The sequence below is a fragment of the Urocitellus parryii genome, chromosome 8, assembly GCF_045843805.1.
Source record: "Urocitellus parryii isolate mUroPar1 chromosome 8, mUroPar1.hap1, whole genome shotgun sequence".
Classification (NCBI taxonomy): Eukaryota; Metazoa; Chordata; class Mammalia; order Rodentia; family Sciuridae; genus Urocitellus; species Urocitellus parryii.
This window is the reverse complement of record NC_135538.1, coordinates 19,112,934-19,140,016: the sequence shown is the minus strand read 5'-3', so window position 1 is coordinate 19,140,016 and position 27,083 is coordinate 19,112,934. Positions and strand designations below refer to the sequence as shown.

The 27,083-nt window shown below is 37.5% G+C and overlaps 1 protein-coding gene across 1 annotated transcript in view; it reads left to right on the top strand.

Moving 5' to 3' along the window:
• Adgb (androglobin) overlaps window positions 1-27,083 on the top strand; it is a 158,345-nt gene that overhangs the window by 57,423 nt on the left and 73,839 nt on the right. The window contains exons 12-18 of the mRNA XM_077801965.1: window positions 879-969; window positions 13,582-13,711; window positions 20,562-20,595; window positions 21,329-21,515; window positions 21,984-22,047; window positions 23,905-24,007; window positions 26,344-26,485. Of these exons, the coding sequence (XP_077658091.1) occupies window positions 879-969; window positions 13,582-13,711; window positions 20,562-20,595; window positions 21,329-21,515; window positions 21,984-22,047; window positions 23,905-24,007; window positions 26,344-26,485 (751 nt within the window). The remainder of the gene's footprint in view (window positions 1-878; window positions 970-13,581; window positions 13,712-20,561; window positions 20,596-21,328; window positions 21,516-21,983; window positions 22,048-23,904; window positions 24,008-26,343; window positions 26,486-27,083) is intronic.

Sequence of the window (27,083 nt, the reverse complement as noted above, 5' to 3'; positions counted from 1 at the left end):
AACACTGAACATACAGGTGTCCTCTGATTTTGCAACTGACTGTTGTGTAATTCTGTCATATTCTCTGTAAATTGGGGATGGTAATCTCGTGATTGGTAAAATTCTATACTGGCAGTGTCCTTACCCTAGGGATGTCATATAATTGTCTTTATTTTCTCTGTTAGTCTCAATGATTAAATTAAAAAGTAACCAAAAAAATAGGGAGAGAGATCATTTTGGAGGATGACAATGGAATAATCAGGGAAAATTTGTCTGTACTGTGTTATAGCCTCACTTCTCTTCCTCATATCCAATTTCAGTGCTCACCATGGGAAGGCACAAGCTGTGTTCCCACTTCTAGATCAGCTTCAGAGTTAGGAGTGTCCTCAGATCCTCTCTCACCTGGTGCTTTTGTTTCTACTCTGACCTTTAGTTTATTACATTTTCTGTTCTTCCACTAAGTTCTCCCATTTCCTCTTCCAGTCTTAAGTCACTGTGTTGTAGAGGCTAACAAAGGGAACACATTTTTTTTTTAGTAAAAAACTTTCTTTTATAAAAAAATCATTCTTGTACTTGAAATAGCAGCAAATGCCAAGTAATATTTCTTTAAGATATTACCATCTTTCCCCCTCGAGACTTAATTGTTTCATATCACACTCTAGGAAGCAAATGTGGTACAGAAAAAAAAATTAATATTGGCAAGATCATAAACTGTTTCAGTAAAAAACCCTTAAGTATCTTTGTAAATTTCAATTTAACCGTATTGAAATATGTTGCATAAACATAAAAATATGTTGCATAATTAATCTAATCAGAACTGCATTTAATGTTAAGATCTGTATACAATTCTAAAAGACTTTTTAAAATGTATATCACAATTCCTAACTGATACTTTTTAGAACCAGTAATAAAGAAGCCCGAACAGTTTCTTGAGATTTCAAGTCCATTTTTGAATTACAGAATGACTCCATTTAAAATCCCAACAGAAACGTAAGTATAAACATTCTTTCTCAGAAATACATCTTGTTGACAAATAAAGTACTTTGTGGTGTGTGTTGTTTAAAAAATGACACTAAATTAAAGCATTTTGAAGAACATTAAGGAAAAGGCAAAATATAGGTACGTAGGTAGATAGATGATAGATAGATGGATAAATAGATGATAAATAGATATTTCCTTGATGTCCTAAAACTTATGAATACACTTATTCACTTATTAATATTAAACATCTTTGACTCACCTTTTTATGTGTGAATCTTATAGACTAAATGTTTGTCTTCCCTCCAAATTCATATATTGAAGTCCTAACCTGGAATGTGGCTGGATTTGGAGACGAAACCTTTTAAGAAAGTGATTAAGGTTAATTGAGGCCTATGGTTGGGGCTCTGAGCTAATAATATTAGTGGCCTAAGAGGAGAGACTCCAGAGAGTTTGCTGTTGGTCTGTTAGTCTGTCTCTTTCTCCTCCTCCCTGCACATACACCATGGAAAAGCCATGTGCACAGAGAGGAGGTGACTGTCAACCCTTGCAGCAAGGAAGAGGCCCTTCTATGAAACCAATCCTGCCAGTACCCACTCTGATCTCGGCCTTCCTGTTCCAGAACTGTGAGAAAATAAATGTTTCTTATTTAAATCACCAGCCTATGACATTTTATTATGTCAGCAAACTAATATAGATTTTGGTACTAAAAAGTGTAATACAGTGTAATGGCAATTTGAAAATTGTGGGTGTTGCTTTAGAATGGGGTACAGCTAGAGGAGTTGTGAGGTAGATGCTGGAAAAATTGCACATTGCTGGGAGGAAACTGTTGGTAGGAGATACTGACAAGGCTCCAGAAGAAAAGAGGAGATCTGGATAGGAAGCCCCATTATCACGGAAAACACATAAATGACGATAAACAGAATATTGGTAGAAATATGAACGTTAATGGCTGTCCCGGGGAGATCTCAGGTGGAAACAAGGAGCAGGTTATTTGAAACTGGAGAGAAAAAAACCCTTATAGTTAAGTAACAAGATAATTGGCTAAATTGTGTTCTAGTGTTGTATAGAAGTTAGAATTTGCTAGCAATGTTATTGGATATTTAGCCAAGGAGATTTCTAAGCAACTCAAGATAAGATATACTGAAGAAGGAATTATCAAGTAAAAAACAAACAAACAAACAAAAAACCCCAGAACTTAAAGATTTGGAAAATTGTCAGCTCCCTCTTATTGCAAAGAAAATGAGAAAGATGTTGTGAGGAGAAGGCCAAGGGTATATAGAGCCATCACTAGATAATGGGATGACACCAACAGAAATAATAGTTTGTACTGAAGGAGATGAGAATAGGACTGAATAAGGAAAGGCTGTGGGACTTCTGAAACGCAACAGAACTATTCAGCTGCAAATATTCACCTTCAACTATGGAAAGAATGACCCCTGAGAGGATTCAGAAGTCATCTGGGCCACCTCTCCCACCCAGGCCCTTGATTGCAGCCCGAGGCAGCAGGACCACCCCACAGTACTCTGGAGTTGACACTGCTACCCCAGCAGGCATGGAAGGCAGAACAGCAAACTAAGGGGGATTATTCTCAATGCTTCAGATCTAATGAAATTTGACCTGCTAGGGTTTGGATTTACTTGGGACCTGTCACCTTTTCTTCTTTCCCATTTCTTCCTTGTGGAATGGGAATGTACATCCTATGCCCATACCAACATTTGTATTTTGAAGCACATATCTTGTCTAGTTTCACAGATTTACAGCTGGAAGAGATTATTGCTTCAGGATAAATCCTACCCTGAGGTTCAATTGTATCTGACATAGATGGTATTTGGGGAAACTGGGACTTTTGATTTTAGAGTGGATGTTAGGCCAAGTTAACATTTGGAGCTCTTGAGACTGGGTCAATGTATTTTTGCATGTGAGAAAGAATTTGGGATCCAGGAGTAGAATGCCGTCAACTGAGAATTTGAATTTCCACCAGAATCCATATGTTGATGGACTGACCCCTAGTGTGGCTCTATTTGAAGATGGAAGTGGTTTGAATGTGTTTGAAGATGGTTTGAGTATGTTCCCCAGAGTTCTTGCATTAGAAACTTAATACCCAATGCAACACACGGGAAGATGGAGAGTAAGAAAAGGCTTATTAAAGGCCAAGACCCTCAGAGGCTGGGGCTATATCAGTTGGTAGAGTGCTTGCCTTGCATGCACAAGGCCTTGGGTTCAATCCCTAGCACAAAACAAAACAAAACAAAAAACCCAACAACAACAACAACAAAAAAAAAAAATTCAAGACCCTCATGAAAGAATTAATGACATTATTATGGCGTGGGTCAGTATCATGAGAGGATAAGAAGGGATATATGATAGACAAGGGTTCTGACTTCTTGTGCTCACTTGGTCTACTCCTTTCTGCCCTCTTGCCTTTCTGAGATGATGCAGCATGAAGATCCTGTCAGATGCTGGCAGCATGGACTGACCCCTAGTGTGGCTCTATTTGAAGTTGGAAGTGGTTTGAATGTGCCATGAGCCAAATGAATCTCTTTAAAAAAAAAAAAATAAGTTACCCATTCTCAGGTGTTCCGGTATAGCAACAGAAATAGATTAAGACAGGAAGTCATTAAAGTTAAACAAGGTCATAAGTATGGGGCCAGGCCTGATCCAGTAAAGTTAATGTCCTTAAAGTATGAGACACTAGGAAGTGCCTTCTCCAGGCACACATTGTGAGGAAAGTTCATACAAGCACATGGCTTTAATTTTGTCATGGAATCCCAAGCAGACTGACAGAGCAAGCACCATATTTCACAGGAAGACAGAAAAATGACATCTCATCCTGAATAGACATCAACTTTTGAGATGGTGGAAGGATCTGTTGCATATTTAAGTAAATAATTACAATATAATTTAATAATTGCCATTAAAAAGTTATGACTCAGATTCTGTGGTTGTATCTCCAAAAAACATATTTGTACAAATAATTAGAGCCCTAAGTACAGGACTCCTGGCTTCGGTGCTCGTGCTAGAGGTGAAGAACTTGCCTTTAGCCTGTGATGTGGGTGACTCTCCTTCTGACTATCAAGGTCCCCTCTTCCTGTCAGGCACAAGCTCATCCAGAGCTTGATGTCCTTTCTTCTTCCTCTTCCTCCATCACCCATGCAGTCTTCCAGTTGAAAGTTCACACTTTGGAGACACAATGGAGGGTAAAGTTTGGAGGCAGCTGCTGTGTCGGTGACTGCATGGTTAGCTTAGTTACCCTTACAAACATTTCTTGCCACATGGTCCCAGCCCTTGTCTGTCACCAGCCTCTGCTGCTTTTGACTTAGGGTTTGACTTAGGATTCAGTGGAGAGGTTCTGGGTACTCTCTCTGATTTGGGGTGCCTTTTGGTTTTCCTAATGGTACTGAGGGTTTTTCTGGCCTGATGTTTTGCCAACAATCTGTTCTCAACTGTCCCTGAGGAATGTCGCACAGCCCAGATCATGGCACTCCTATTTTGCCATTTCTACATGACTTGGCTTTTATATTTTGACTTCTTCTGAGACCCTAGTGGAATGGTGGTTGGGAGAAGGGGGACATTTCTGTATTGAGTCTATTATCTTGAACTGTGTAAGCCTTCTTGGGCTGTCCCCTCATTGACATTTCCCCTCCCACTCCTGTTGGGGCCTCCTTATTCCTTACCCAATCAGACTCGGAACTCTCTTCACCGTGATTAATCTGCATTCCCCGTTTCTTACGACCAATTAACCAAACAACCTGAAATCAAGAAAAATACCCCAATCATTAACAAAAATCACAAATTTTTCTGAAGTTTTGATGGAAAGTTTTGATAGATTGAGGGATGCCTTGTATTTTGGTCATCTTTGAGCAACCCAAATAAGTAAAAAGGGAATCCCAGGTACTGCTGCTCCTAAATCATCAGTCATGGCACTGATGAGGATCCCTCTGGTCACCATCATCCTTGGCCTCCCAAGCTTCTCACCATGCTGTGTGGCCTCTCTCCCGTCTCTTCCTCTCCTGGTCCTCCTATTTCATTGTTATTCAGAGAGGAGGATAGCTTGCAATTTTGTTTTGCATTATAGCCACCTTACAGATCATGCTCTCCAGCACTTACCTGGTACCCTTTCTCTCCTATCTTAGTGTGGCACCTGCTAGAGCCACTCCTGGGATGGCCAAGGATCCCAACAACCAAGTGTGGGGAGTGGAGCCTGAGATCTGAAGTAGCATTGGGCAGCAGTGCTGGGCAGGGGCCACCCAATCTCCTGGTCAAATGTGGCAACACCTTCTGTGTTGTCTCTCAGTTTATTTTTTTTCCAATATGGATGCATCAAATGTTTTCCAAAATTTTAGTCCGCTTCCTTTTTGACTGACAATTCTGGAATTATTTTATCTTCTAGCATTTTGCAGTAAGCAGTCAAGAGAAACTGAACCACAACTTCGTTTGCTAGAAATGTCCTCAGTTAAAACTCCAATTTCATTTTGATAGGAAGCAGGAACATGAAGTTCAGGGGGTAATTCCATAGACTGGGCTGCCTCGCTGGCCCCCCACATGCTTTTTAAAAAGCTATTTACCTGAGGCCAATCTGGTCCTGCTCTGGCTTGGGTCAGTGGGATTTTACATTTCTTTATAAATACCCTGTCATCCCCAGGATTATTCTCTGGTCAGAGAAATCTAAGACTCCTCCCTGTCGAAAAAAACCACAAATTACCCTAAAGAGGGGACTTTTGTGACCTTTATACAGACCAAAGATTCCAAGATTCAGAAAAACAGTATAACTAAAAGCAAAGACCATTGATCCTAAAATCTGAAACACAAGTTCCAATCAGAACCATTTCACACTGGCCAAGGTGACCAAGAGTTACCTTTAGATCTTTAACATTATTCTAATCTTATTACAATAGCAAAATTATTCCTCTCAGTGGGTTTTGCTAGGGTACCTGTGGCTAAGACCATGCACAATGGAGGCTTAGAAATCTGATGCAATACTACTGTCAATCAAGAGTTAAGAGGTGATATCTGGTGGGACTGTCTAGAAACTTCCCTAAGACCCCCAACTAGGGAACCAAAGGAGCATGGGGGCATTCTCTTTTTTGAGAGAACCTATCCTCTTCCTTGAGGGCATCTTTTACTTTCTCCCCTTATAAGCTGTGCTATAATTTTACTATGAAATCTTCTCACGTGAGGACACAACATCTGAGAAACACAACACAACCCCCAGATTCCCGGAACTACAGTTAGTAAAAGTCTCTTCCACTTTCCACAAAGTACTAGCATAAAACATAATTCAGTTGTGTTCTTGCCCACTTGATAAAAATGATAGCCAACAAGATGTCCCATAATATGTTCCTCATTTCCATGTGAGACCTCGACAGACTGGTCCTTACCGTCCATATTTCTATTTTTCTACCATCACTGTAGATGCCTATAACTCACCACATGGGAGTTTGAGGAAGTCTCTCAGAGGCAGAAAGGACCTTTACTCCGATCTTCCAGGCTCCTGACACATTCCAGAAAAGAATTTAGGGATGTGTCATGTTTTAGCAAAGACAAGAAGAAGAGCTTTATTAGGAAGCAAAATGTAAAAGTCAGCATTCTCAGATAGAACATGTGCTATCTAGTGTGGTGACAGCACTTGAAGTCTGAGATTTTATTAAGGTAAATAATTAGGTGAACTGTGTTTGATCCAAAGGGACTGGACTTCCTTCGGGATTGGGAAATACTGGTAGTGGTCCTGGTGTGGCATGTACGTTTTAGTTCACATCAAAATCTCTGGCGGTCAGGTTGATCAGGTTAATACCGCCGATTATCAGTGACAAGTCCTGCTTCCCTACATGTTGAAGTTTGAACGTTAGAAAAGCATGCATATGAAGCAGGGTTTATTTAAAAAGAGGTAACATAGACTTCTCCTGGGAGGGAGAAGGGGCCATAGCTGGTAACATGGTATCCCAAGAAGAGTGTTCTGCCCTTTTTGTATATCCTAGGCTTCCTTTGTTCTCCTGCTTTCCCCACTTATCTTTCCTCTTCCTGCCTAGGTGACTAGGCCCAGGAACTGCTGGGTGGGATAGCAAAACAGGTGGGCTGAAGGGGAAAGGGGAGGATGGAGTAGACAAGGACACATTAATGTCCTTATAGCTCCCTGTAGGGAGGGGAAATTCCTGGGACAGGTTACCTTGGCAACAGGTTGGAGCAGGGGCAGGTTCTCCATAAGATCCCTCAGGGAGCAATCTCCAACTTCCCAGACTCACTCAAAATTGGCCTCCTTGACCCAACCTGACTGATTTACCTACCCTGACTGCCTAATTCTGGCTTCATACGTGAGCCCCTAGCTTTAGAGAGTTAATGGTCTCTTTCCGTCCCTCAGCCTCCTTTGTTTAGCTCACAGCTCAGGAGTTGTCCACAAGCCACCCATTCCACATTGCAACAGGGCCATTTCTCCTTTAAAAATTAGGTTTTTTTTTCCTTCTTTATTTCTAAATTTCTATCTCACAACCACTTCCTTAAGAAGACTGAGACTTTATATACAGTTCTCTTTTGTTTGTGAGCTTTCATCAGAATCATCTCTTAAAGTATGTGCATGGCAACATTGGCTTTTTGTTAGCCTCTCCCTATTATGCAGTTCCAAAACTGCTTCCACATTTTTAGGGAGTCACTTATAGCAGCAACCTGACTTCTCAGCATCAATTTTCTGTCTTAATCTATTTGGGCTGCTGTAACAAAATACCATAGACCAGGTGGCTTTTGAACAACAAAATTTTACTTGATCATTCTGGAACCTAAGAAAGCTGCACTTGCCAGTAGACTTAATGTTTGGAAAAAACCTCCTCCTTGTGCTTCTGACCCTCTGGCTGTCTCCTCACATGGTGAGAGGGGCAAATAAGTTCTCTGGAGTTTCTTTTTCAAGGGCACTTGTTCCATTCATAAGGGTTCTGTCCTTGTGACCTAATTACCTCCCCAAATTTCGACCTCCTCATATCATTACCTCAGGGGTTAGGAATAAGCATGAATTCTGGGGGTGCCAACACACATTCAAACCATAGCACTTCCCTCACCCTTTATCTCTTAAGTTATGTGTTCTCTCCGGAGGTTTCCAAAATGAATTTAGTTTTTTCCCCTAGAGAAATAACCCGTGAAGCTGCTAATGTATAATATGTTTCCATTTTTTATTCCCTTTCTATATGAAAAATCTTCAAATATTTGGCAACAGTTTTATGCCTACTCCATTTCCTTTATGTTATTGGGTTTCTTGGTATGTAACTGAATATTGTGTCCATTAGCTTTCATTCCCACTGTACTTTTCAGTCCTAAAAGCCCACGGAATTTCTTTTCCTATTAAAGCTGCAATGAATAAAGCTTCTGAACCTTGGGATGTAATCAGTCTTAACTGATGCTTCAGTATAGTATAAATGAAATGCAATTTTATCATCACTGTTATTAATGTGGTCAAAAACAATTTGTGCTTTAGTAGCTTCTTGTAATGCACATATGATGAAAGTTTTAAATTCTTTGTTTCTTAATAGAGCATATTCAAAGTCTTTCTTGTTTCCTTGACAATCACATTCAGCATTACTACTATACTGTCTTATTATGTCAAACGAACCTCAAGGACTTGAGAAAACACAATTAATTACTCTAACACTCAATGACCCCAAACTACTGGCCCTTTCTGGGTTTTATTTCTTTTGTTAGTTTAGTTGAAGTTTTAATTCCACACTATGAATGAGTTGTTTATTATACTTAATATTGTCTGCTTCTAGTAGCCTTGCCTCTTCCCAACTTGTCTAATGTTCTAGATGCAATGAGAAATATTACCAGATTTTTAGAATTATTTAACATTGGTTTATATATATTGATAATGAAGACCTCAAGGATCAGCCTAGGGGCTTTGCGTCTACACTGTAACACCTTGATACTTAACACAGTTATAACAGGCACTCCATATATATTAATTGAATAGAAAATATTTTGAGACATAACTTATTAAAGATATTTTATTATGTTCCATCTAATATAGTAGCCATAAGGCACATGTAATATATGAGTTTGTTACTTAATATTATGTAAACTTAAAAGCTAAATCCCTTAAAAAAAAAACCCTAACTCTGTTGGTTAAATCAACAACATTGAAATTTCTCAATAGTCAAATATTTTAAATGAACATTTAATAATTATATAATTGTATACAGGAACTTGCCCATAGTTGTAGCATTTTATTATAATGCTATTTTTGCTATTTTATGATACTATTAGTTTTAGTTTTTTTATTAACTCTACCTGTATTTCTATTTATTGATTAAAATAAAGAAAAGCTGGCTTATTTATATAATACAGCTATATAAAATTTTCTTCATCCTAACAGAAAGGTCAATTGAATTTAATTATTCAAATGTAATAAAGTATTTCAATCTTTTCAGTAAATTTTATTTCATAGAAAATTATGCTTTGATGACAAACATACTAAACTTGTATCGATAAGTGATTATAGGAGAGGAATGTTTGTGCTTTCTCTTTATAGTAATCTATACTCATTTTAAGATAAATTTTAAATTGAGTAAAATATGGCCTACTTTGAACAGGCTGGCATAAAACATGAGAAAGGCTGGGTGAGCCTTTCTATCAGAAATGTCAAAATAGTGTTGAAGTGCATAGTGATTTACTAGCAAGGAAACTATAGTTTATGTGAAAAGAAGGCTTATTTGTTGTGAACAATATGTGAGTTTGTTAATCTAATCATACTTCAATTATCCCTCAACAGGACTGCAAGAATATAAAATATATGTAAAATTATTTTTTAAAAAAATAAAAGCTCTAGACCCCCAAATTATAATAAGCCGAATTAGGAACTCAATAGGTATGTTAAATAGCAAGCTATATGCAGCCTGAAAGAGAATTAGCAAAATGGAAAATAGGTCAGAGATAATACTCAGACTGAAGCATGGAGAAAATGGTGGGGGTGGTGATGAGAGAATATAACAAGTACAGTAAAAGACACACACGACAAGTTGAAAACGAACAGTGCAATGTTCAGTACATATCAAGAAGTACAGAGTGTACCCTCAGAAATAACGGATAAATATTTGGAAATAATAAGAGTGGTCAAAAGAACCCCAGAAGTATAAAATTAAAGTCAAGATTCAATAATTCCTGAAAACACCAAGCAATAAAGATACAATGAACACCACAACTAGACACATCATAATCAATCCATGGATAAACCTAGTGCAATAATATACAGACATAAAATGAAAGCAACACTGCTACACAAAGCAGCAGAGAATGAATCTTGAAAGAAAAAAAAATAGACCAAAGAAATCTGGTGTAAAATTATAGGTTTGTTTGCAATTATTCTTTTAATATGCATTAAGAAAAGAAAAATTTCCAGAATGACACAAGTTTTAGAAGTTGTGGTGGCAGTTGTGATATGGAATATTCACCCTACTTGGAAGGTACTCTAGGAGAGCTTTTGGGGTGCTGCTGACACTCAATCCCTTCCTCTGAATGGTGATGATACAACCGTGAGAATGTTGAAGTTTTTCAGCAAGTGTATATTATGTGGGCACTTTAAAAAAAATGTATTTTCCACTCTTTAATAAAAATGGTTGGCCAGCTGATATCTTAAGATATAATGGACACATATCTAATGCCATCAGATGGAGCATTAGCCTTTTCTTGGCTATACTATAATCCATGATGGGATTATAAATTGAGAAGGGAAAAGAGTCTGTTAGTTATACTAACAGACTACTTTTAAGGACACTTTGCATCATACCCAGTTAATTTACATTTCTATAGCTTCTATTTATAAATTTCAGAATACTAGAAATGCTCATTACAACTTTTACCTTCAAGGTTCTATTAATTTTATGAATTTATGATTGAATGCTAAGGTGCCTGGGTAGGGACTCCTGCACAGTATGGATAGACAAATATTAGCAGTTAGTAGTGAGAAGCCATGAGGGAGAGGTTAATAAACAGAAAAAAAATTTTCTTCATTGGTTTTAAAAATCTGTTACTATTACAAATTTGTAAATCTAGTTTTACTCAAACTTTTGTTATAAGTAAATCAGTTTCTATGAACATTTTAAATACATTAAATTTATTTAAACATTATTTAAAACTTACACACACACACACATATGTATATATGTATATATAATTTTCTTTTTGAGGACTTTAAAACCCAAAACTTGTAGGAAAAAAATCTTGGCAAGTATTTAAATCATCACAAAAAGTCTTATAACCAAACTGAAGTATTCATAGACACTTAATAAACCAAAATTTTCAGTTGACTTTTAACTTAATCATATAGCTAAAATTAAATACTAAGCCATACATTTAAAAGCCTAACTTATTAGATTATGTACTATGCTAAATACGTTTATTTATTACAAAATACCACATACAGTGTCTTAGTTTGTTTCTGCTGCTATAACACAAATATCTTAGATTGGGTAACTTATGAGCAACAGAAATTTATTTCTCACAGTTCTGGAGGCTGGAAGTTCAAGATTAGATGCCAGTAGAGCTGGTGTCTAGTGTGGTGCTTCCTGTATCATGGATGACATTTTTTTCTCTGCAATCTCATGGAGTGGAAGGGCCCAAATATTCCTTTCTATGGTCGTTTTTGGAAGGCCACTAATCAACTCATGAAGACTCCACCACTCTCATAACCTGATGGCCTCCCAAATCTCCACCTCAAATTACCATTACTGGAAATTAGGCTTTAACATTTGAATTTGGGGAGATGCAAACCATCAATCTCTAGCATACACATGGATTTTTTTAAACAAAATAAAAAATGTTTATTAAAAGTTAATTAAAATTTACTCACTGTATTGTCAGGATTCTCTTGAGAGACAGAATCAATGGGATGGGTAGATAGATGACAGACAGGTGATAGATAGGTGTGAGGGGATTTGTTGGGGGAGTAGGATCACACATTTGTGGAAACTGAGAAGTCCCCCAGGTTATCTGTAAGCTAGAGAACCAGGGAGGCCACAGTGTGGCTATCCAAGTCCAAAGGCCTCAGAGCCCCGGAAGCCAGTGTTGTAGCACTGCATCTGAGGTCAGAGGCTGAGGAACTGCTGGTGCAAGTCCTGGAGTCCAGAGGCCAGAGAACATGGAGATCTGATCTCCAAGGATGTGAAAAGAGGGTGTCCCAGTTCCAGGAGGTAAGGAATGAATTTCCTTTTCTATGCGGTTCTGTTCTATCAAGGCCCACAGCTGATGGGTGGTGCAGCCCACACTGAAGGCTGATCATTCCCAATCAGCCCACTGATACACCTGCCAGTCTCCTCCCAAACACCCTCACAGACACACTATGAGTAACCAGTTAGCGAGGCATTCCTTAATCCAGTCAAGTTAACACCTGAAATTAGCTCTCCCCTCTACTAAGAGTATGATTTTGTCGTCCGAGTAAATTTTGGATTATCTTTCAGCTGACTGGGTGTGAGTGCTAATCAGAGACTAGCTGGCTATCAGAACTGCAGCTGCAGACGAGCAGGAAAATTTTTCTCACAATTCATATTATACCCAGCTTTGAAGAATCTCTGGGCCCTCGGGAACCATAAATGAGTTGATTTCCTAACCCAATTCCCTTAAGGTGGATGGAAATTCTAATACCTGAAACAGGTGACTTCATGGCTTGATTGGATTCAACTAATCTACTCCCTGCTTGGATCCCTGATGAATTCATCTGCATGTCCTTGCTATCTGGCAGACTCCAGTGCAAAAATGTGAACAGCATCACATCCTATATGAAAGGCAGTGTCCTCAGTCCTGCCTTGCTGTACAATCAGAGTTCCCAGAGCAACATAAGAGCAAGCCCTTTCTTGGGAAGCCCTTCAAAGTGGCCCCTGTAACAACTTGCTTTCCTTGGAAGGCTGTTAGCAACAGGCCAGGTTTGCCCATTCTGGCCTATGGAAAAATAGGAGTCTCTTAAATATGCTTGTGCTGCACTCTAGTGGCTGATCTGTGTAAATCAGAGAAGTTTAGTTCCAGGTAACAAGTCAACAAGTAAAACTTGAGCTTGTAGTTTAGTTTTGCCAGACATGCTGGGAATATAATTTATAGTTTATAACTTCTGTACCTGTCAAAGTTTATTATTTTTTGAACATGTCTAAATATATATAATATGACACATGTGTTTTTACTGTGCCTGTAAAATTTTAGCTCTGGCAATAGTGATTTGGGGAAATATCAATTATTCAAAAGGAATTACTAAAAATACTTGTGTAGATACCATAAATATCACAGTTATGAACTTTAGTGCTCAGCATTTGTAATTAAACTTATGCCTCTGGGCCCTGTTTCATGAACATTACCCTCACAATTAATTAGAGCAATTCTAAATATCTGATTTCTGGTTTGATCATCAACATCCAGATGGTTACCATAACTTTAATATAGTGTTCTAGAGAACTTATATACTGATACATTGACTGATTTTGAATATTTCTTCAGTAGTATCAAAGAAAGGTCATGGTTTAACATGGAGCTTTAAAAAATTCCAGGTTGTAAAAATGGGAGAACAACAAAATGAAGAATATCCAAACTTTCTCTTGTTGAAAAACCATAGTCACTTAAATCTTGAGATTAAAGTTATGGAAGTTTTGTGTTTTTCCCCATTAGGCATTACGTACAATCTGTTATTAAGAAAGGGGTAACTCCAGGATCTGGTTTACCTTCTCTCATGGAAAATGATGAAACTATAAGTCTCAGCCAGCCAGAATTGAATCAAATAACAGGAATGATTTCCCAGGTATTTGGCCTAACCTTTAGTTACATTCACAATCAGCATGTATGATATTTTTTCATTAATTGTGAAACATAGTATGCATATAAAGAATGTGTATTAGGCATTAAACTGCATAAAGAATACTATTAAAATAAATTTCTTATTTATCTCTGACTTAGGTGAGAAAATGGAATATTGATCAGTCCCTGTGTGTCTCCTCTGGGGCATTTCCTATATTCAGACACTGGTATTAATCAAATCTATACTTTTCTAATTTTGCCATGGGGTGTGTGTATATGTATTTCCAGAACACACCCAAGTGGCTTACTTCCTCCAAATAGGCCCCACCTCCTGCAGTTTCCACCACCTCCCATAGTCCATTCAATTATGAACTCTTCAGTGGATTTATCTATGGAGGAGATTAGAGCCCACATGATCCAATTACTTCCCAATATTCCTACCTCTGATTTCTGCTGCATTGGGGGACCAAGCCTTTAACACATGAGCCTTTGGGAGTCATTCCAGATAACCATGACATGAATCTGGAATATAATCAATTGATCATGGAACATTCACTTGCTGAATCTTATAATGAAATGCCAAGGAATTTTCCAGTACGAGTGTAGAAATACCGCTTCTATCAGCACTAAATGAGAGTTTTCTTTGTTCTGCACACTGGCCATCATTCAGTACTGTATGGTATTTGTCAATCTACTTGGTGTAAAGAGGTGTTTTATGTATAAAATAGGTAATATATTCACATTTTCCAAAATAAAAATAGTGTATTCATTGCTTCTATCTATGTATCTCTCCATCTTAAATCTTCCATAGGAAACTTTTATAATTTCTTTACGTAAATGCAAAGAAATTAACTAGGTGCAGTGGTGCACGTTTGTAATCCCAGCTACTTGGGAGGCTGAGGCAGGAAGATTGCAAGTTCAAGGACAGCCTTGTAAACATAGCATGACTCTGTATCAAAAAAAAAAAGAAAAGAAAAGAAAAAGAAAAAAACAAAACAAAACTGAGAATATAGCTTGGTAGTAAATCACCCAGGCTTCTATCCCAGTTTCATGATTAAAAAAAGGGAAAAGAAAGGAAAGAAATGCACACATACAAACACAATATTCCACAACTTCTTTTTATCCAAATTTTTTAAAAAATTAAATATGATAATTTTAATCTATACCTGAGAAATGTCTTTATTTCTTGTGCGAATGAACCATAGTTTTTATTCTACCAACCTCTATAAATGCACTGTTGGGTCCTTTCCTATCTTTTCTTACCATAAATAATGCTCCTATGGATGAAGTACATGGTTTGATCAATAAATAAGATTTCATAAGATTTTATTATGGTTATTGTCATATCCCTCCTAGGCTTGGTATTATTCTGCATTCACGCCAGCATGCATGAATATTTTCTTACAGCCTCACAGAGAGGATGGCAAATTCTATTTTCAATTTTTGTTAAGCAGATTGGTAAGGAAAAGTAGATCATTTTCTTTTAAATTTCTACTTAACTGATAATGTGGCTGACATCTTCCTGTATGTTGACTGCCATTTCTGTGTGTGATTCTGTGAAGTACTTGCTTTTGTCTTTTCCCTACTTTGTCTTTTCTCTTGATTCAATGTTTTTCTTTTTTTTAATATCTTTTATTTATTTTATGTTTTTAAAATACATGACAGCAGTGGAATGCATTAGAATTCTTATTACACATAAAGAGCACAATTTTTCATATCTCTGTATATAAAGTATGTTCACAACAATTCATGCTTTTATACATGTACTTTGTGGGTTTTTTTGCATTACAATTCTTAATACACATATTTACCACGATTTTTCATATCTTTGTTTGTATATAAAGTATGTTGACACCCAACTCAAGTCTTCATACATGTATTTTGTAGAATGATGTCTATCACATTCCACTGCCCTTGCTAATTCCCTGGCTCCTCCTTTTCCCTCCCACCCCTCTTCCTTATCTAGAATTCATCTAATCCTCCCATGCTCTCCCTCCCTACCCCAGTATCAAAGAAAACATTCAGCATTTGGTTTTTTTGGGGATTGGCTAACTTGCTAACTTCACTTAGCATTATCTTCTTCAATGCCACCCATTTACCTGCAAATACCATGATTTTGTGGATTCAGTGTTTTTCTTTACCAATTCATAGATGCTCTTGGTGCAATAGAAACAGTTACCCTTTACAAATTATATGTGTTGTGGTATGTTTTATCCAAGTTTTTGTCTAATCTTTTCACTCTTCTTATTGTCTTTTTCTTTTTAATCTATTTCTAATTGACAAAATAGCACATTTATCATGGACAACATGATATTTTGAAATATGTATATATTACTGAATGGCTGAATTGAGGTAACCAACATACTTAACATATGTTTTGCTGTGGGAACACTTAAATTCTACTCTCTTAGCAATGCTTAATAATCTGATACATCATTATTAACTACACAGTCACTGTGTGGCACATTAAACCCCTTAAGCTTATTCCCATGCTCTAAAAAATATAAAATTCCTCTAATCACTATAATCCACAGAACACATCTGCTATTGTATAAATGTCAGTTTTTATCTTGGACACATCATCTCCTGGATTCCTCTGATCTCTTCTTTTCATACAAAACAAATGACTGCCAACTGTCCTCTTGAGACTTCCTTCTGTCTCCCTCTGATGGGTTTATTTGGGAAGACCATGTCTTCTTTTTTGGTTTGTACCCTCATTTTGGTGCAGTACATCTTCCAATACCTCCTACAATAAGAAGTAAGAGAAGTAATATTATGAGTACTTGTATGCTTGAAGGTACCTATTATATTCTACCTTCCCACCTGGTTGATATTTGGGCAGGATATGAAATTCCAGTTTGGATGTCATTTTCTTCATAATTCTGAAGGTCGTGTTAGTACCTGTCTTCTACTTTTACTCATTGCTCTTGACGGTACAGGTGACATTCTGATTCTTAATGTGTGTGCCACTTGCTTCGCCACTCTAGAAAGTTTCAGGATCATCTTTTCTTTCTTGGCACAGTATAATTTCACAATGATCGTCCTGGGTCTGGATCTCTTTTGGCATGAATCTCTTTTGGGTGTTCTGTGAGGTCCTTGGGAAGTTATGATTTTCATTCTGAAGAATTTTCTTACATTGTTTCCTTGAGAATTCCTTCTTATTTTCTGTGCTTTCTTGATTTTCTATTATACTCACAGCCTCTCAATTTACCCACTAATGTGTTTGAATTTTTTCCCTTTCTTTTTCATCTATTTGCCTTTACTTTAGATTCATAATAAAAATGTTTAGTTGTGCTAAAATACCCATAACATTTGTCATCTTAACTTTTTTAAATGTATAGTTCAGTAGCATTGAAGATATTCACATTGCTGTATAACCAATATGCAAAACTCTTTTCATTTTTAAAGGCTTAAACTTTATCTCTAAGCAACAACCTCCTTTTCTCTTCTCCCAGATCCTTGAAAACTGCCTCTCTGCTTTCTATCTCTATTCACTTTCCTGCTTTATGTACCACATATAAGGGGGAATCATAAAGTATTTGCATTTTTGTAACTGGCTTATTTCCTCTAATATCATGTCACATTTGTGATTGATGTTAGGAGTTTATTTTCCTTCAAAGGCTGAATAATATTCCATTATATGCATACTGTTTTAGTCAGGGTTCTCTTGAGGAACAGAATCAACAGGAAGTATAATTATAAAAAGGGGACTTATTAGGTTGGTTTACATGACCAGAGGCTGGATAGTCCTCAATGGCTGTCTTCAGGTGGAGAGCTGGAAGAACCAGCAGCCCAAGAGGCTGAAGCCTCAGAACATGAGGGATCAATGGTGATACCCTAGTCTGAGACCAAAGACTTCTGGTGAATCACTGTCAGAGTCCTCTTTGGAAGAGTGAAGAAGTGATAATCGGATATCCTCAGACAGTTGCAGCAGCAATCAAGCACCAGTTCAAGAAGAATCAAGCTTGAATTTGGTGCTTCCTCCTTGTTCTCCCAACCTTTATTCCATCCAAGCCATCATCCTATTGGGCTGTGCTGCCCACACTTAGGGAGGGTCTCCCTTTCAGTTGGCTACCCCACATGCCAATCATTCCTAGACACACTCTCATCCACACATCCATAATTCTCTAATCATGGGCATCTGTTAATCCAATCAAGTTGACAATTCAAATTAACCATTACTCATACACCACATTCGAAATATGCATTCATCCCTCAAAAGACTTTTGGGGGGCTTCCACCTTTGGGCTGTCATGGACCAGGCCTCCATCACATCACATGCACCTGTCTTTGAGACTCTGCTTTCAGTTCTTTCAGCAGGTCCCGAGTGTTCCAGTTTCTCCACATTTTTGGCGACTCTTGTTATTTCCTGTGGGTTTTATTTTATTTTGTTTTGTTTTCCATGGTAGCCATCCTCCTTGGGGTGAGTTGATGTTTCATTTTGGTTTTAATCTGCATTTCCCTGATGAGTAATGAGTCTGAAAATCTTTTCATGGGCTATTTGCCATTTGTATGTCTTCTTTGGAGAAACGAGTATTCAAGTCCTTTGCCTATTTTTTTTTTTTTTTTGTGGGGGAGCACAAGAGATTGACCCCAGGGGACCTTCACAACAGAGCTACATCTCCAGCTCTTTTTCTGTTTTTTATTTTGAGACAGGCTTTTGTGAAGTTGCTGGCCTCAAGCTTGCAGTCTTCCTGCCTCCGCCCCTGAATCCCTGGGATTACAGGCATGCGCCTAGCACCTTTATCTATTTTTTGATAAGGTTGTTTGGGGGTTTCATTGTTGCTGTTATTCTTTGGAAAAGTTCTTAAGTTCTTTTTGTGATACTTATCATATGCATGATTTGCGAGTACTTTTTCTCACTCTGTAGGTTACATTTTACTATGTGGATTGCATCCTTTGATGAACATTTTGTTTTGTTTTGCTTTTGTTTTGACATTCATTTTTGCTATGGCTGCCTGTACTTCAGGGACACCAAGATCCGGGGAATTTCCCTCTGGATTTTTCTCAAAGTTTTATAGTTTGTCTCTTCGTCTTTTGTATTCACTTTAAATATAACCTTTACATATATAACCTGTTAGATATAACCTTTCTATTGAATTTGCTTCATTATCCTATTTTCAATTTTGCCAAGCTCTTCTTTATTTTTTATTACTTTCTGTAAAAGTTTCTTATTTGATAGATCAATATCCTCCTCTCTTTATGATATCTCTGATATCATTATTTTTAAAATGCCCCCTATTGCTGTTATTGTTCTTGATTCATCTGTATTTATTGCCCCTTAAACAGAATGTGTCTTGGGGACTACATTTCCATTCACAAGCCTTATTGAGTTACTTCTCTAGCAAACTGTATCCCCCAGTAGACCAGACCAGATCTTTTGTCACTGAAGTGTTTGCTCCAAGGTAGACCTTGATGTTTAAAAGAAATATATTTGTTAAAATTGCTTGAGTGTCGTCTTCTCAGGATCCACTTTTTAAGCTTTCCATTCCCTGTAGTTACTCTTTGTGCATGTACTCATCCTCTAGAACTAAGCATGCTAAACTGAGAAGAACCCTCTGGGATTGTTTTCCAAAGGAAAGTATTTAGAGGAGCAAAATTGTAACCCTAGCTGTGCTCTGATGCTCCCTATGGTTTTTATGAATCTCCTCATTCATACTCTTGACTTTTTTTTTTTTGTAAAGAACCTTGACTCAACTCAGGATATTTTATTGCACATGAATACATAAGGAATTTAAGGTGCTAAGATCTTTTGATCAGAAGCAGTATGTGGAACAGCTCAGCTTGTCAACTGGTGGCTTTAACCTAGGAGAATTAGGGATGAGCAAGATTGAATTGGAGGAGAGGCTGGCTCCAAACTTCAAAATCCCTATTTTTTTTTTTTTTTTTTTGCTGCTGGATCAGTTTCTTCAATTGAGAGTCCCCTGATCTTCATCTCAGGGGAACCACAGGGATATATATCCATCCATGTTAAAGCCCAAGGCCAAGCAGCACAGAGGAACTTGAAGTCTCAACACTTAGCTTGTGAACTTTCATTTAAACCTTCTGGTTTCTGTACACTAAGCTCTCCTGCTTTCCACACTTCTGTGAATTCAGACCTAGAGATTTCTCATTTCTCCATGAGGAACTTTCCAGTGTCTGGTTTAGGCAGAAGGGATTAGAGAGAAGTGGAGCTCCTTATACAGTCAAATCAATCCATTTCCATGTTCTAGCTCATTTCTCTTTCTCTCCTCTTCAAATACCTGCTAATTGTTTCTGGGGTCCTAAAGACAGAAGTGCTTCAAACTAGCACTCAGTATTTTGTTATTTCTACTCTTGTATTTCTTCCATTCACTTTATATCATCCAAACTATTATATACCACCCATAGTCAGTCTAGAAAAATTTACATCATTTCATTTTTCTACATTTATGTTAGTTGTGTTCCAAATAAAACAGAGTTGTACATATGAATTCAACATGATTTCTCTATTAAAATATTCAGGAACCATTTTTGTGAGACCAGCCTTTCTGGGTACTGTACACTAATTGACACTCATACTCTCAGTTTCTCTGTATTTATGGAAGTTACCTCATGACAAGTGGTATTGTTGTTTTAACTTTTATTATATAAGGTTTTATCATTTTATAAATTCATATATTCTGTTTAATATCAGAAGCTTAAATCTTCAGCTGATGATTTAATTGCATTCACACCTTTTGAATTTTAAGATTAAAATTCAACTATCTGTTGTGTAAGTTTTAGTTCAGTTTTCTAGAAATGTTAAAAAATCTTAAGAGCTTTGATGCTTCGCATAGCTGTAGTGTTTTGTTGCACTAAAAATCATTTCTTAATATGTTCCTTTCATTTCACAGGGCAATACTTCATCACAAGTTGGAGTTGGAAAAGGTGAGTTAATCTTTCATGGCCTTTTTTTCCCCCCAGTAAACACTGCAGCACACAGGGGTCTCTCCTCCACAGCACTTCTGCATCTCCCCTGATTTTTGAGTCTAATCTGCTTTGGGCTAGGAAAAGTGAGATATATTTTTACCTGTTTAATTTAATGTTTAATTCAAATTAAAAATGAAAAGGATCTGATGTGGATCGACATGTAGAGCCCATGCCTTCCTAGGTGTGCATAGCATGGTCAAAGTGTTGACATGACATCATGTGTCATCTTCAGCTGCTGAACCAAGACTCAAATAGGATGCAGATCCAGAAAGATGTCATGTAGCATGTAGATACACAAAATGTTGGTTTAAGAATTCTGCAGGAGCTGTATGACAATGCTTTACCAATACCCAAGGAGACACAAAATCATGGGCTACTGGGAACTCTTAACTGGCTTGCTGAAATGCTTTTGTGGCAACAGATCTGTCAAGTTTTCACTTTCCTTTCTGTTTTCTGAGCCTTCTTCGCTTATGTGAATATATTTTAAGTGCATAAGCTAACTGATGTTGTAACATCACAATTTTTGAAGAATGTGTTCACAAATTTATCAATGATTCAAATTTCTGAACATGCTAATCTGCATAGAATTTAGGTTCAAATTCACCTCCATGTATGAGATGTGTCTCCATAAACTTGAGGTCTGTATGTAAATGATTATCTCATTAAATGTCTCCCCTCCCCAAATAAAAATGGACAGATGAACAAATAGACCTTGGATTGAATGACATCCATCAAATTGACGGTACTGGTTTGGAAAAGGATGCCGTCAGCCAGATAACAGAAATACAGGAAAAATCACAGGAAGAACTTATATCAATAAATAATGGTGTTTCTAAAGAAATATGGTTAGATTTTGAAGACTTCTGTGTATGCTTTCAGTAAGTATTCAGATGGGAATCATCAGACCCTACTCTGTTGGATAACTCCTTAGCTGCATTATTATACCAATATACATTAGGATTTATTTTTGTACTTAATGTAGTAGTTATATTGTTTATTAATTCTTAGCTATCATTAAAGAGTTAAGCCATATTTAGCTGGGTGTTGGCCTATCAAATAACAGTTTTGAAAGGAAAAAATGGATGTTTTGATTATTCACACAGTACATTAATAACAAAACCCATCCTAGGTCAGTTTCAGTTTCTCCTCAAGATTTGTTTGTTAAGAGACACATAAATTTTTCACTGAATCATTTTTGTCCATTTAGGGAAACAGATTCAATATTTCTTTCTATAATTTTTAAACGTTCTATCTCTGATTATTTGATTTTGAGTCTAAGAACCTGAACATGTGGTACATGTCTTTTCATGTGATGAAAATAACCCGTTTTAAATATTTTTCTTCAGGAATATATACGTATTTCACAAGCCAAGTTCTTATTGCGTTAACTTTCAAAAGTCAGAATTTAAGGTAAATATATTATCTCTTACCTTTAACTTTATACCCCTAAGTTTTTAGTTGAATCTCACTAGGAAAAACACATTCAAGTTTCTCAAGTATCTTAAAACTTTTCAGCCCTTATCAAAACAATAAGACTCCACAAGCTCAAGTCCCTAAATGTGATCCACATGTGGCCATGTTGTAGTGGTTAAATCTGGGGATGTATTATGATACAAATTCACATAAAGAAAAAAATGATTTGGGAATAAATTAAAGAGATGCATAAATAAATTTGTATTTGGTTTTCATTGGTATTTAGTGAAGAGTATGTAATTGCTTTTTCTTTACCCCGGTAAAAAGTTTTGCTTCTCTTTCATATGGTGGACTGTCTCTCTGAGTCCCTATAGACCCAACCACTGCAGACTATTTCCAGCATTTACCCAGTAGGATTTTTTCATATTATTAAGCCCATAAAGTAGTATGATGTTTAGAATGCAGTAAGTTTCTTTCAAACAGCAGACATTATACTATATATTATCAATAGAAGCAGAAAATAGGGCTGGGGATGTGGCTCAGCGGTAGCGCGCTCGCCTGGCATGTGTGCGGCCCGGGTTCGATCCTCAGCACCACATACCAACAAAGATGTTGTGTCCGCCGAGAACTAAAAAAATTGCTCAGCCACAAGCTCTGTGCTTACCCAGGTGTGACCTTCTGACCATCCCAGCTGCCTGGTTCCTTCTCTGCACCCTTCCTGCCCCTCACTTGATGTTAGCAACTTTAGAAAGACTGTTTTTGTTTGCTACTGCAAGACTTTCATGGAATTATATAAAAACTCATTAAGGCATTGTTTAATAAGTTGATTAACAAATACTACTTTGAGTGGAATTTGGAGGATACTATGAAATGTATCCTCAGGGACTAAATTGTACTGATACAAGAACCATACAGCTTCTGATGATAATCCCACAAGTCCATTAGCAGTATGCAGAGGCAGTGGAAATAAGAAGAACTTTAAATTGCTCATAATAGATAAAAAAAAATGTAAGCAGGCAGAGGAAAACATTTTGAGCATTCTTTGAAAAGTGTTCTGTAGCTGGTTACCTGCTCTGAAAGGAAGATTAGGATCTTTGTCCATAATTAGGGATATAGTGCCATATAGGCACTGAGATCATAAGTAGCTTTTATGTTATCATTTCCAGGGACCTTCTCAGTACTGTATTGCATCTCCAAACTAAAAACCTAGTCGGTGGCATTAGCAAGCAATGGGTACATTTCTGAATATTTTGTGAAAAGAAGGAAAAGAGGGGTTTTGTTTATTTTAATCACATATGTCCCTGCACACTACCTATACACATCCCCATTAGACATTTCCATTTTCTGCCAAGTTACTCTGTGGTCTCACCACCTATCAGCAACTCATTCTCTGAGTTCTCAGCTCCTTGCCCTTGCATGTCTGGAATAAGAAGATCCTTTTTCTTTACCCCGGTAAAAAGTTTTGCTTCTCTTTCATATGGTGGACTGTCTCTCTGAGTCCCTATAGACCCAACCACTGCAGACTATTTCCAGCATTTACCCAGTAGGATTTTTTCATATTATTAAGCCCATAAAGTAGTATGATGTTTAGAATGCAGTAAGTTTCTTTCAAACAGCAGACATTATACTATATATTATCAATAGAAGCAGAAAATAGGGCTGGGGATGTGGCTCAGCGGTAGCGCGCTCGCCTGGCATGCGTGCGGCCCGGGTTCGATCCTCAGCACCACATACCAACAAAGATGTTGTGTCCGCCGAGAACTAAAAAATAAAATAAAAAAAAAATAGAAGCAGAAAATAGTGGCATGAATGGACTGGTAATAAGTACAATGGTTGACATCTGATTTCTTGCAGTTCTCAGATGAACGTGTATCCTATTATCTGTTTGTGGATAGTCTAAAACCTATTGAGCTGCTGGTTTGCTTTTCTGCACTGGTACGCTGGGGGGAATCTGGAGGTAAGAGGGCTCTGGGGAAGCAATTGTGCAAATGTGCAGATCACATGCAGTTGGCCAGAGAACACTTGATCATAATTTTAGGCATAGATGAAGGAGCTTCCTCTCTTCCTAGAATTTCTCAAAAGTCATTCAGGAATACCTAGGCCACCTCCTCTGATGCTTTCTCTGCATGACACAGAGGACTGCTCACTCCTGGCATGTGCTCCTCTCCTGGTCACAGTTGTCTGTTCACATCCTGTTTTTCTTGTCATTACTTTTTATTTTTTCAACATCTATTAAAATAATGAACCCTTTCTTCTTTTATCTGAAAATTTGAAGGATCCTTTCCTCCATTCCATGTTGGCTTTTGCTATGGTTCACATGTGGTTCATCCTTCCCCCAGAGGTCCATGTGCTAGAGATGTGGTCCCCAATGTGGTGATTTGGGGTAGAGGAACCTTTAAGAGGTGGGACCTATTGGGAAGTGACTAGGTCAATGGGGATGCTGCCCTCAGAAAGGATTAGTCCCATGGAATGAATTAGTTTTTATAAAAGTGGGCTGTTATGAATGGAGTCCACCTGTCACCCCAACCCTGCACATGGCCAGGTTCCATATTCTTTCTCTATCCAGCATCATGTTCTTAGGCCTCCAGACTGTGAGATAAATAATCCTCTTTACTTTATAAAGTACCCAGTCTTGAATATTTTATTATAGCAGCATCAAATAGACCCATACAACCTCTTACACTCATGATTAGACTGTAGACTATCTTTACCACTGGTGTGTCATCTTAATTGTATTCCTTTCAAGCACCCACTCTATGACCACTGCCCCCTGACTCTCAAATTCATTCTCTAGAACTCCCAGCTCTACAGTTCTTGACCTGCCAGGGTTTCTATTCATGTCCTCTACCACTTCTCTGTCCATCAATCTCCTTGTGTCCTTTTCTCTCCCACCTCCAATGTGAATTTTATGGCCCCCACTATAATGATAGCTTTGCTCATACCCTAAGCACACTTGTTCTTACCCTCTCTCATCTTGCTTTCCTGATAATAATCCCAATATTGGTTAAATTTAACTCAATTTCCATCCTGTGCTTGTAACAGAGTAACTGAATATGATTGGAGAAGATGAAACAAAAAACAAAACCCTGGCTAGCCCGCTTCAATTTGAAGAGCTCAAATCTTCACAAGACCTATAAATTCTGCCAGCATTTCTTGATGACATTTCAGCCCTTTAAATCTCTATTTTCAGATTTTCAACCCACACTCTTACCTTCATTCATTTTCAGCTGATGGCTATGCTCCTGACTTCAATGAAGAGATGGAGGAAATTAGACATAAGCTTAGAAAATGAGCCTCTTATCTTCCCACAGTCAATGCCCAGCACTCCAGTGTGCTGCCTTCTTGCTGTGGGTGGGCTGTACCCACTCCTTTCAAGGCCAGCACATTGCACACACAAAAGCATCATTCTTTAATTCTGTATCCTGTTTTGTTAAAGTATTTATCTTGAACTCATTAGCACCTAGGGCAGCAGGTGTTCAATAGCTATGCACTGAATGCTTACTGTTGACTGTCTTGCCAACATTGAGGACAAAGACTTTTATTTTCCACCATGGTGTTGCCAGTGATTCCAGTAGGGTCTAGCAAACAGCAAATGACCAGTTAATATTTGTATAATTAACTTCCCAAAATTAAGTGATCTGATATAATATGTCTAACTCACCAATATCTCTTAGGTCACCATGTCCTAGAACATTCCAGGTCATATTGTAGCCTTGAGTGTTTTCTGGATATAGGGCAAAAAGTATTTTGTCTTTAGCCATTGGTGAAAACTAGTTCATATTCTTTATCATGTTAAGAAGAAAACTTGCTAAGTTTGTTAATTACTTTCAATCTCAACATAAACTCAAACACTGACAATCAAATTTAGATGAACAATGGGCTACTTTGATTTTCTTTGACACTATCTTTGAGAAACCCCTTACTGCCCCCAGATGTTGGGTATTTCCTTTTATTACCATTGTATCTTGGAAGGTATCATAATTACTTACATAAAGATAATAAAATGATGATCTACTGCAATAAAACACCTGCCTATCATCTTTTCATAATATTCCTGCTCAGTACTTATTCACCTGAGGCAATAATAATGAGGAAGCAGACAGAATAGGGAGGAGGATCAGGGTTCCAACTAAGTGTTCCTTCCAATAATTATTTACTTGAAGTAGATTTTTGAGAATCTCTCTCATATCTGAGTTATTACTATTATATTGCTAATGGCCAAAAAACAATAGTGGTGAAGGTCAACTGTACATTTACATCCAAAATTTCATTTTATTTTCACTTTCCCTATAGCCTTAATGAAGGACAGCCCTCCCATAGAGCCAGGCCTCCTAACAGCTGAGACGATTTCTTGGAAGTCGCTGAAGCCACGCAGCCTTGTTCTGAAGATCCACACGTATGCCGCTAAGGCTGCAATGTTGCGCTTGCCTGTCGGGTATGGAGTGACTTGGTTTCCCCACCTTGAATCTTAGAAAACCCTTTAAACCTCTGATTCATGAAGAAGTGAACAATACAAACTAACTCCAGGATATTGATACCCCAAGCAATTTCAAAATGCACACATCTACCCTTCAGATCCTTGAGAGAAATAATTCCATGAATGAATAAATTGAGAGCAATCATACACAGGACACTCTTTTGGAAAATTCATCATTGCCAATAATTTTGGGAACTCATTTGGTTAAGAAAACTGCTCAGACTCATTTAAACCAGAGATTTCTAATATTAATTAGTAAAGAAATCCATTTTTTCTCATAAATCTTAGTGTGTTCCTTAATTCCATTTAAACATAGTTGAGAAAGAGCATCTCTCCCTACCAGTCTGGAGTTCCACCTGTGGTTATTTTTTGTTAGATGTTATTTTTAATTAAGGTAAAGGTGGCTAAATGTATCACACATTCCATTGTAAAAAAAATACATAAGGAGCATGGCTTCTTGATTTTGGTAAATAAAATTCAGAGCATGTGAAATATTTTCACCTAATTCCCCCCCCCCCCGTGATCAATTATGCTAATTCTATGTGATCCATATAAA